Source organism: Salvelinus namaycush, unplaced genomic scaffold (assembly GCF_016432855.1).
Source record: "Salvelinus namaycush isolate Seneca unplaced genomic scaffold, SaNama_1.0 Scaffold187, whole genome shotgun sequence".
NCBI lineage: Eukaryota > Metazoa > Chordata > Actinopteri > Salmoniformes > Salmonidae > Salvelinus > Salvelinus namaycush.
In genome coordinates, this window is record NW_024058641.1 from 65,537 (window position 1) to 77,500 (window position 11,964).

The 11,964-nt window shown below is 43.6% G+C and overlaps 2 protein-coding genes across 2 annotated transcripts in view; both read left to right on the forward strand.

Moving 5' to 3' along the window:
• Window positions 1-7,315, forward strand: part of LOC120037787 (ovochymase-2-like) — a 44,235-nt gene extending 36,920 nt beyond the window's left edge. Inside the window, 8 exon segments of the mRNA XM_038983759.1 lie at window positions 2,260-2,335; window positions 2,550-2,732; window positions 3,388-3,500; window positions 3,628-3,722; window positions 3,876-3,969; window positions 4,172-4,367; window positions 5,475-5,635; window positions 6,414-7,315. Of these exon segments, the coding sequence (XP_038839687.1) occupies window positions 2,260-2,335; window positions 2,550-2,732; window positions 3,388-3,500; window positions 3,628-3,722; window positions 3,876-3,969; window positions 4,172-4,367; window positions 5,475-5,635; window positions 6,414-6,605 (1,110 nt within the window). The 3' untranslated portion in view covers window positions 6,606-7,315.
• Window positions 7,316-7,876: 561 nt separating this feature from the next.
• Window positions 7,877-11,964, forward strand: part of LOC120037777 (protein FAM13A-like) — a 73,574-nt gene continuing 69,486 nt past the window's right edge. The window contains exon 1 of the mRNA XM_038983742.1: window positions 7,877-7,903. Within this exon, the coding sequence (XP_038839670.1) occupies window positions 7,877-7,903 (27 nt within the window). The remainder of the gene's footprint in view (window positions 7,904-11,964) is intronic.

Below are 11,964 nucleotides of genomic sequence, written 5' to 3' on the forward strand. Positions count from 1 at the left end.
TTAATTTCATTTCATCTGCCTAATAGCAGTTAACTGCACTCTCCTTCTCAAATTACCCTCAGTTAACTGTCAGAGAGGCTTGCGCATGCCTCTTCCTACCAGCAGTTGGTCACAGACACACACACACACAACCCATCCTTCCTTTCTTCCTAATGTTCTATCTCTACACAGATCTACTCATTTCTTACAACATTATCATTCATCCTTTTATGTTTCATCTGTTCATTCAATCCCTTTGTTTTTACCTCAAAACAACTTAGTCTTTCTTTATTGACTTAATTCACTTCCTCCTACATAAGCCTAGACTTCTAGGATTTCTACAATATGACGAGACTACTGTCTAATCGGATCAGCTTGTCTTCATATTCTATTCACCCCCCCAATACTGATCTTTACTTCTATTATTAGAGTAGTATTGTGGCGTGACCTACTGAATTACAAAACCCTGTTAGCTAGACAGAGCGGTTTTTTATTCGCAGGATTTCTTTTGCATTTGAACGCCGCACAATCGGGCAAACGTCCTAAATATTCATCCGTACAGTCCCCCTTTCGGGGCGGTAACCATGAATATTTATTTAACTACTGATTTATGTTTTGACCGTATAAACTAATTTTGCAGTTGAACGCCGCACAATCGGGCCAACGTTTTCCTGCAACCTAATATTTCACCCGTACAGTCCTCCTTTCAGAGCGTTAACCATGAAATATTTATTTAACTACTGATTTATGCTTTGACCGTATTAAGCTACTTTTGCAGTTGAACGCCGCACAATCGGGCAAACGTTTTTCCTACAACCTAATATTTATAAGCTACTTTTGCAGTTGAACGCCGCACAATCGGGCAAACGTTTTTCCTGCCTTCTAAATATTCATCCGTTCAGTCCCCCGTTCTGGGGCGGTAGCCATGAAGTATTTATTTACTAAATATCCACCCAATCAGACCTCTTTAAAAATGTTCCTTTTTTAAAGAGCGGTGGCTTTCTAACTACTTATTTATGCAGTTCTCTGTTATCTTTAGAGCCATTATTCATAAGTAACCTGTCCAAGCATTCCTTCTACTAATTTTATTGAAGAGGTATCACAGGATTTTCTACCTACATTATCTGTTTTTACCGTATGAGCTGTCCCACATTATAGCCAGCCATCTCAGCCAAATGGCGCAAACAAGCACATCATTTAAGCTACACATTCGAACGGTCTAATCAGAACGAGCGCATGCTCCACTAAACACCTAACACAAGCAAAGTTCACATCGCCTATTCACTCATTCTCTATACATGCGCATGCATTTATATTTAATACAATTCCCCAAATTACACATACATGCAAATTTATTTGAATTCAAAAGTTCTTTCGTTTTTACTGGTTTCTTTTTAGGAAATTTGAAAGAGAGACTTACATGGCGCCCCTCTCGCTGAGACAGGATCTCTGAAGCAATCCATACAAACATTTCAACTATGTAAGAACAAGCTTACCTTTTTATAGTTGTGGCCATAGTGTTTGCAAGATTGTCCAAAGAAACTATCTCCAGCCCTGGACGCCATTCCTCAGTCCCTGTCCCTCCTGGCAAGCTCGCCAAATATGTCGTGGAAAATCATTTCAAATACAACGCTTATCAGAACTTGTAAATTCAAACATGCTCTTTATTACAACTGTACAGCCAACTGGCATGTCCACGCGGAACTCACCCCGCGGAACACACACCGCTTCCCAGCCCCGGCCACAACATTTATACACAAATAGCATATGGGTCCACCCCATATGCAAATAAGCATACTTCCCCTAATTCTTCCTGCCATCATTATCTTTTTAGTTCAGGCTTCTTACTTGTTCACGCCCAATAACGCCCATATCTGCTTTCAGTTAGATTATAATAGTGGCCAGACCCATGCTTGTCTTAAAATAATATATGTCCATCTATCCTATAGGCCTATGACTTAGCCCTGTATTTAACTCAGTGCCTCAGCATGTTCTCTGGTATGTGTGTTTATTGGAATTGGCAGACTATGTGTCTCTTCTATCATTAGTATCCAGTTGCCTTAGGCATATTTCTCTGGTATGTGTGCTTATTGGAATTGTCAGACTATGTGTCTCTTCTATCATTAGTGTCCAGTTGCCTTAGGCATATTTCTCTGGTATGTGTGCTTTTAGTGGAATCAGCAGACTATGTGTCTCTTCTCTTCATGTGGTCTGCCACTTCAATGTTCAGCTGTCTTATGTCTTTATATGTTATCCATGTGTCTTATGTTACTACTACAGGTGCAGGCCGTGAACCAGCTGGGACAGTGTGTGGACTACGTGGAGATCTACGGTGGAGCAGGGTTGACCTCACAAGGCTGGTACCATAGCGATAACACTATAGAGACGCCATTAAAATAGGATTCATAGAGGATATTTTGTTGGATTTCTGCAAACTGCTGTGGATTCAAGTTACAAATTGTCATTTTTTCAAGGGTGCATTACTTTCATCAATGTAACTAAGTACATGTGATAAATCTACATTACTTCAATAACATACTTTTCTTATTTGTACTTGGTAACCTGTGCAGGTCGCTTCTGTGGCTTTGCCCCGCCCCCCGAGGTTACTGTCGTCGGCAACACGGCTGTGGTCCGTTTCCTCAGCAACAAAGCCAATGTGGAGAAGGGTTTCCGTGGTTACTGGACCACTGATCCCAACATGTTCCCCACTCTGCCTCCCCCTCCCGCTAACCCATGGGACAACATCACTATCAGTAAGTACAACTACTGGTTAACCACAGATCGAGGATCAGATTACCCTGACACAAATCCTAACATGAACCATTAGGGGGAATAAAAATATCTGACCTTAGATCTGTGGCAAATGCAGATTGAGGAGCATTTTACTGAGAATGTGTTTTCTATGATTGTGTTTTGCTTTTTGTGTATTGATGTGAATACTCATGTGTGTATTGATGTGTGTATTGATGTGAATACTCATGTGTGTATTAATGTGTGTATTGATGTGTGTATTGATGTGAATACTCATGTGTGTATTGATGTGTGTATTGATGTGAATACTCATGTGTGTATTGATGTGTGTATTGATGTGTATACAGGACTCATCTGTAAAAGTGACCTTGGTCTCAGCATGACTCCCTATCAAAAGAAAGATTAAATTAAATAAAAATGGCCAACTACTACCTTCTCCTCATGGGATGTTCATCTGGACAACTGCTATGTTTACTACAGAGACATTGTCTCTAGGTACATCATGGAGCCTTGCCAGCTCAACCAGACTTCAGTAATAAAGTGGCTTTCCCTTTCCAACAGCAGGGTGACATTTCCCACTGACTGACACTTTGAAAAGACTTTCATGAGTACCTTTTATTAACTGTATATTGACCTGTCTCTCTCTTCTTCCTATAGGCTGGCCTGAGACGTGTGGGAGCCCTGCTGTACCCCCCAGTAGTGCCACCTTGAGAGTGGTCAACGGGGTAGAGGCTGTGCCCCACACCTGGCCCTGGCAAGTCTCCATGCAGGTGAGGCCTGGGTTAGTGTGTGTGTGTGTGCACTACCGCGTATGTGCAGGACTTATTTGCAACTAGTGCCTACATGCATGTGTGTGTGCGTGTAATCATGTCTGTTGATGAATCTCTCTCTCCTCAGGCCAGTCCGTTCAATCCCATCCCCTACATGCATGGCTGTGGAGGCTCCCTGATCCACAAGGAATGGGTCCTGACGGCCGCTCACTGCTTCATGGCGTAAGCACGCACGCACGCACACACACAAACCTCACATTAACACATTATTCTATCCAATCCCAAAATGTGAGTTACAAGTAATAATAGAAACTCCCTTTAACTTTCTAACCTTAACCAAAAATCCCTTCTCCCCCGACCCCCGACCCCATCCAGGCCTCTGGGTAACCCCACCTATTGGCGCATGTGTCTGGGTAAACACCACATGAACTCGTCCCGGGACCTCCCTTCCCATGAGGCCTGCTACAAGGTGAACAGCATTTTAATGTTTATTTATTGAGATATAAAAGCATGTATTATCTAAGTATAAATTGTAATATGATGTCTCTCTTTCTGTATTGTCATTGATTGTTTTTTATCTCCTTCAATTTTATTGTTTTACTGTAAAGTAGGCTGCGATTTTTTTTTTTTTTTTAATAAAGTTTAATTTGATTCGATTTCTTTGACTCCAGGTGGACGGCATCATCAGGCACAAGGGCTTCGTGTACGAGCAGGACAAGACGGACATCACTAACGACATCGCCCTGGTGCATTTGAGCTCTGCAGTCAACATGACCAGGGAGATAAGTCCCGTGTGTCTGCCGGCGCTCGGCGCCCTGATGCCTGCTGGGAAACCCTGCTACGTCACGGGGTGGGGCGACGAGAAAGGTATGTTTTTTATGGTTTTTAGGAATAGTAGTTTATCAATAGGCACACTCGTAGGTGCACATATACAGACACACACCCTTGCAATTCAGATACATGACACCCCCCTTCAAATACACATTTGAAAATACACCATTTAAATACACCTTTAAAAACACGGCACATATTGCATAGCAACACCTACCTCTGCTGAGACTAAACTTTTAACTATTTTATGATGCTATAACAACATCAGCCCCAAAGAACCTCTCCTCAAACTGACAGTGATAGCTCCACCCATCTCACCCAGCTCCCACTCTACTTGACACTTGACTGACATTAGCAGGGCTTTCCTCTCCTAGGAGGGATTATAAGCAGGCTACAATATTAACGCAAAGCCTGGTGTTGGCTGACTGGGTGTGACATGTTCTTTTCAGGGCTGATAAAGTTTTCATGAGGCCAGGTGGCACTCCACAGCACTGACACCACATATAGAGTCTGAATCAACTCAGCACAGTATTGACACCACGTATAGAGTCTGAATCAACTCAGCACAGTATTGACACCACGTATAGAGTCTGAATCAACTCAGCATAGTATTGACACCACGTATAGAGTCTGAATCAACTCAGCATAGTATTGACACCACGTATAGAGTCTGAATCAACTCAGCACTGCAGCAGATGACCCCAGAGAGAGAGAGACAGAGAAAGCACTCAACCTCTCACACAGTGACAAGGCAGCGACACAAACATACAATGCTATATCTGACTTTAACATCTTCTGTTCAGTTGTATCTATCTGAGCTCCCATTGACTCTCAGTGATTACTCTAGTATAGGACTATAACATAGCTAGTAGACATACTGGATATCCATTATTGATCAGTCATGTATAGAGAGAGATACAAGGAGGAGTGATATGTTAAGGCTATTCACAACGGGTTCAATGAGGATAGCAAGGCTTGCAAGCTAAGAAGCTAGCTAGCATGGCGACCATGTGTTCATGTTGAATTAGACAGCAGTTGTAATGGTCATTATAGACATTTGCATGGGAACATTACATGGGCATGCCTGTCTAGCCACTCCCCTAACACGCCGGCCCTCCCCTTTCCTCCCATCTCTCTCTCCAGGTAGCCTCTTCCCTGTTGTATCTGAGAAGTTGAACCAGGCAGCCCTGCCCATCGTCCCCTTCGCCACCTGCAGTAAGCCAGCCTACTGGTGGGACACCCTGAGACCCTCCATGATCTGTGCCGGATACGAGTCTCCAGACGAGCTCAAGTCAGCCTGCCAGGTAGACTATGGACCCCTACCCGGCTACAGTGCCTCATTTTGGGCAAGGGGAGGAAGGGAGAGAGCCTGGTGGTACAACCTATTACCCAAAGAGTGGCTCGTTTTGCGCTAGGAGAGGTTGGGAGAAAGCCTGGTTGTTCAACCCAACTAACCAGCTTTAGTGCTTCGTTTTGGGGTAGGTAACGGTAGGTTATGGGTGGTGGGCTGGTTGTATCACCTTGGCTTCTACCGAGACCAAGTGGCTTGTTATTATATTACACAATGATAATACAGTCCAGTGGTTTCTCCTGATTGGAATGCATTATGTAACACAGCACACAGCATTTGTTTGTGATCAGTCAGCCTTGATAATGGTTGAATTAGTTTGTTGTTGTGGTGGGACAGAGGACAAAGAGCATAGGAACTACATAGTTGTCTGTCATAATGAGGTCCATATGAATGACAGCAGTATGAGAGTCTTTGACCGCCACGTGCTGCTATGTATTTTACCCAGCAGCTCTTGTGCTACTCTCAGTGTTGTTCTTTCCCTCTGTAAAGTGTTACGTTGAGTACGTGTGCTTCCTATCCTATGATGTGAATTAATGTCTGAAAATAATTCACTAGCGATTATGTTATTTGCAAGACTATGTCGATAAAAGTAATCCAACTCTTTTGTGACAATTGCTGGTTCCATCCTTTTAATATTTTAGTTGTCATCTATAATTACATTAAAATGTTCACTCTCCTTTCTCCTCATCCCTCGCTCCTCTCCTTATCCTCTCTCCTCTCCTCCTCTGCAGGGTGACTCAGGTGGCCCCTTCGCCTGCCAACCCTCAGCCTCAGACCCGTGGGAGGTCCACGGCATCGTCAGCTTCGGCGCCTTCGGCTGTGTCAAGGACAAGAAACCCTCCGTGTTCACCAGAGTGTCCTCCTTCAACGACTGGATCGATGATAACATGAAGAGGTTCATCTATGAGAAGTCGCTAGACTAAGGCGAAATCACTGATCTCAGAACTTTTGGGGGATGTTGATTTAGATGGTAGATGGAGTTGATGGAGTTGCTACCTAACCACAGATCTAGGATCAGATTATAATTACTCATCTCAGAACTGTTTTGTCAGGTTGGATAGTGTGGGTTGGAGTTGGAACCTAACCACAGAGCTATGATCAGATTTGTTTAACCTGACGCATAACACAATCTATTAGGTAGGTGGGAAATGATCTGATCCTGTTAGGGCAGCTTGATCCTACCTTCTACACTCATTAAGGTTTAACACTACAGTATTTATACACTGCAGGCCCCAAGAGGTTTCATAATATATTTGAGTCATTTAGCAGATGCTCTTACCCAGTGTGACTTAAAGGAGCAATTAGGGTTAAGTGCCTTGCTCATGGGCACATCGGCTGATAGTATTTCACCTAGTCGGGGTTTCAAACCTGACCCAACGCTCTTAGCCGCTAGGCTACCTGCCGCTCCAGTAGGGAGGTATAATACACTGCAGCACCACAGTACCTTATGGACATTAGGATTATACTGTGTATACCAGTACAGATGATTGTGGGAATACTTTTTGCATAATGTCTGTATATCAAACTCCTATTCTCACCATGTAGAAATATTGTAAGTAATGTGATCATGTTTCATGTTGCAATTGCTTCCATTCTGGACCTTTGAATAAAATCCTTATTTTGCATATTTTCCCACTTCTGGAACAGTAATGTGATTCTACATATTACCTTACAAGGCTTATAAAATCCTCTTTGTATGGATGTAGGATGTTAAACTTCAAACACAGCTTACATCCAAATCCCCCTTTCCTCCCCAGCCTTAGTATACTGTCATCCATTCTCCCTTCTGACTCAGCCAAATCCTACAGGCAGACTCTTCAAAATGATATTCCTTTAGTCACATGACCCCCTCAGCCAATGAGAGCGCGGGGCTCAGATTTCAGCCCAGGAGGAGACAGCCAGCCACTAATCTGGGATTCAGAACAGGGGGTTGTAAAACAAGGAATCTCCTGTGTAGACTGGAGTCTTTACCCATTGTTCCTCACTCTACCTTGGATTCTTTTTGCTGTTGATTGGGGACTTTTGGATGGCACTAGTCTGGGTGAAAGGGTTTGCCAGCTTTGGGCAAGGTTTAGGCGGTGTGTATCCGGGACAAGAGTGAAGAGAGGGAGAAGAAGGGAGGAGGAGAAGGAGGGAGGATAGTCATTTTTCTTCATCCTTCTTTTCTGCAGACTGCAGGCATTTCCCTGAGAGAATGGGGGCAGGAGCGCTCACCATCTGTGTAAGTAGCTACAAAGCCTTTTTCCTCAGCCGACCCGGCTGGCAGGCACAGGGGCTTCTATCTCGGTGGCAAGGGGCTTTATGGATATATAACGGGTCACTCTTACAGTTCACTCAGCCATAGGCAGCACACTCTTTTGTGTGTGACAGCGAGAGTTGGCTTTTACATCGGTCTGGGCACAGAGAGAGTCTTTTTAAAATGTCTTCTAGCTGTCACAGTTCTGCCGTCTGTTTCTTCCTGGCACTGAAACACTTTCCTCTCTCTCTACATCTCCCTCCACCTTCAAAATAACTGTATTTAGGTTACTGAACACAAACTCGCATCAGAGTAACAGGGACAAGATGTGTTTACTGAAAGTGAAGTACGTTCTCCAGCACTGTGTGTTCAGTAGGTAGACCAAGCTTTTCTCTCCCTGGTAACTCTTACTCGACATCACGTAATTCTGAGTCAGACTTCCCTAATGGGCTACAACACATAAACCCAGTAGAGGTGGCATCATGGCAGCATGACTAGAACAGGGCTACCTTTATGCTAACTAACTCTATCTGAGTCTATATTCCTTAGCAATGATCCAGTGACTCAGTTTTTAAATGGGAGTCTGTAATGAAAGCCGTTATGACAAACTCCTAAAAAAATATATATTTTGCACATTTGAGGAATGTTATGAGTAAACCCTAGTCCGTTCCCTCAATAGTCTCAGGATTACTTGCCTCATAAGGACAACAACTACCCATAGTATGAAGTCTGTGATATGAGCTAGTCACTACTACAGCCTTCTAGTTGAGCAGCAGTTGTTACTGCTAGGACTGTTTTTCCTGTGGTGCTGCCATACCAGTTGCTCCTACGGTCACCCACATTGGGAGAGACAAAGAGGGGGAGGGAAGAAGAGGAAGCATGCTAGGGCATGCTATCCCCCTCTGTGAGTCAGTTCAGGAGGCAGCCAAACTTCTGTGTGGTCTAAAATCACCATACAATTTATTTATTCGCAAAAAGCTATGTAAATGAGAATAGGCCCTCGCATCCCATCTAGACACTTAGGAGTAATGGTGGACTTTAAAAGAAGTATGCTTTCTCAAGTGTTCACAAGTAGTTGAAGAGTGTATGGACTACTCTCTTCAACACTCAACAGTTGCTACAAATGTAGGATCTTAATTTGAGCCAGTTTGCTACAGCAGGAAAATAATCCTGCAGCAACAGGAAATGTGAATTATTAAGTGGATTATAATTCATGGACATTTTTGTAGGGGTTGATACATTTTTTGTAAGGGAAGGTCAAGTCTGACATTTCAGGGTGAAAATTGCAAACTTCAGAAGCCTTTTAAAACCTCAAATGCACTACATGTTTTAAATGTCCTGCATTGCAGGAAAGTTATCCTGCAACAGGGTGATCAAATTATCATCCTTCATCTGTACTGTCACGGCCCTCCAGGTGTTTATAGGAAGCCATTCTTTTACAGCGTCAAGAGGTTGTAGCAGTAGTGAGATAATGTCCTCTGGTGGGAGGGGAGGAGAGAGGGAAGATGACAGGAGAGGGGATAAGGGGTTAAAAGGGCTAATCACAATATAATGGTCTAGTCAACAATAGAGTAGCAAGCTAGAGGCCATTAGGTATTAGCATGCATTTCCTTTCATGTGTATGTACTATGTAGTTGGCAAGAATCATTAAAAGCATTACACTGATAAGTAAGTAAAGTTGGTGTGTGTGTGTGAGAGAGAGAGGTGTTAAATTCTACACCCACCTAAAAGGAAGCGATTCCCAAACCTTCCATAACAAAGCCATCACCTACAGAGAGATGAACCTGGAGAAGAGTCCCCTAAGCAAGCTGGTCCTGGGGCTCTGTTCACAAACAGACCACACAGAGCCCCAGGACAGCAACACAATTAGACCCAACCAAATCATGAGAAAACAAATATATAATTACTTGACACATTGGAAAGAATTAACAAAAACCAGAGCAAACTAGAATGCTATTTGGCCCTAAACAGAGAGTACACAGTGGCAGAATACTTGACCATTGAGACTGACACAAAATTAAGGAAAGCTTTGACTACAGACTCAGTGAGCATAGCCTTGCTATTGAGAAAGGTCACCGTAGGCAGACCTGGCTCTCAAGAGAAGACAGGCTATGTGCACACTGCCCACAAAATGAGTTGGAAACTGAGCTGCCAAATGTATGACCATATTAGAGACACATAAACTCAGCAAAAAAAGAAATGTCCCTTTTTCAGGACCCTGTCTTTCAAAGATAATTCGTAAAAATCCAAATAACTTCACAGATCTTCATTGTAAAGGGTTTAAACACAGTTTCCCATGCTTGTTCAATGAACCATAAAGAATTAATGAACATGCACCTGTGGAACGGTCGTTAAGACACTAACAGCTTACAGACGGTAGGCAATTAAGGTCACAGTTATGAAAACGTAGGACACTAAAGAGGCCTTTCTACTGTCTCTGAAAAACACCAAAAGAAAGATGCCCAGGGTCCCTGCTCATCTGCGTGAACATGCCTTAGGCATGCTGCAAGGAGGCATGAGGACTGCAGATGTGGCCAGGGCAATAGATTGCAATGTCCGTACTGTGAGACGCCTAAGACAGCGCTACAGGGAGACAGGACGGACAGCTGATCGTCCTCGCAGTGGCAGACCACGTGTAACAACATCTGCACAGGATCGGTACATCCGAACATCACACCTGCGGAACAGGTACAGGACGGCAACAACAACTGTCCGAGTTACACCAGGAACGCCCAATCCCTCCATCAGTGCTCAGACTACCCGCAATAGGCTGAGAGAGGTTGGACTGAGGGCTTTTAGGCCTGTTGTAAGGCAGGTCCTCAACAGACATCACCGGCAACAACGTCGCCTATGGGCACAAACCCACCATCGCTGGACCAGACAGGACTGGCAAAAAGTACTCTTCACTGACGAGTGACGGTTTTGTCTCACCAGGGGTGATGGTCGGATTCGCATTTATTGTCGAAGGAATGAGCGTTACACCGAGGCCTGTACTCTGGAGCGGGATCGATTTGGAGATGGAGGCTCCGTCATGGTCTGGTGCGGTATGTCACAGCATCATCGGACTGAGCTTGTTGTCATTGCAGGCAATCTCAATGCTGTGTGGTACCCTTCCTGCAGGCTCATCCTGATATGACCCTCCAGCATGACAATGCCACCAGACATACTGCTCGTTCTGTGTGTGATTTCCTGCAAGACAGGAATGTCAGTGTTCTGCCATGGTCAGCGAAGAGCCCGGATCTCAATCCCATTGAGCACGTCTGGGACCTGTTGGATCGGAGGGTGAGGGCTAGGGCCATTCCCCGCAGAAATGTCCGGGAACTTGCAGGTGCCTTGGTGGAAGAGTGGGGTAACATCTCACAGCAAGAACTGGCAAATCTGTTGCAGTCCATGAGGAGGAGATGCACTGCAGTACTTAATGCAGCTGGTGGCCACACCAGATACTAACTGTTACTTTTGATCAGGGACACATTATTCATTTCTGTTAGTCACATGTCTGTGGAACTTGTTCAGTTTATGTCTCAGTTGTTGAATCTTGTTATGTTCATACAAATATTTACATATGTTAAGTTTGCTGAAAATAAATGCAGTTGACAGTGAGAGGACGTTTCTTTTTTTGTTGAGCTTATTTCCCCCAGATTACACAGACCCACAAAGAATTAGAAAACAATTTTGATAAACTCTCATATCTTTTGGGTGAAATACCACAGTGTGCAATCACAGCAGCAAGAATTGTGACCTGTTGCCACAAGAAAAGGGCAACCAGTGAAGAACAAACACCATTGTAAATACAACCCATATTTATGTTTATTTATTTTCCCTTTTGTACTTTAACTATTTGCACATTGTTACAACACTGTATATAGACATAATATGACATTTGAAATGTCTTTATTCTTTTGGAACTTGTGTGTAATATTTACTGTTAATTTTCTATTGTTTATTTCACTTTTATTTATCCATTTCACTTGCTTTGGCAATGTAAACATATGTTTCCCGTGCCAATAAAGCCCCTTGAATTGACAGAGAGAGAGAGAGGTACAGAG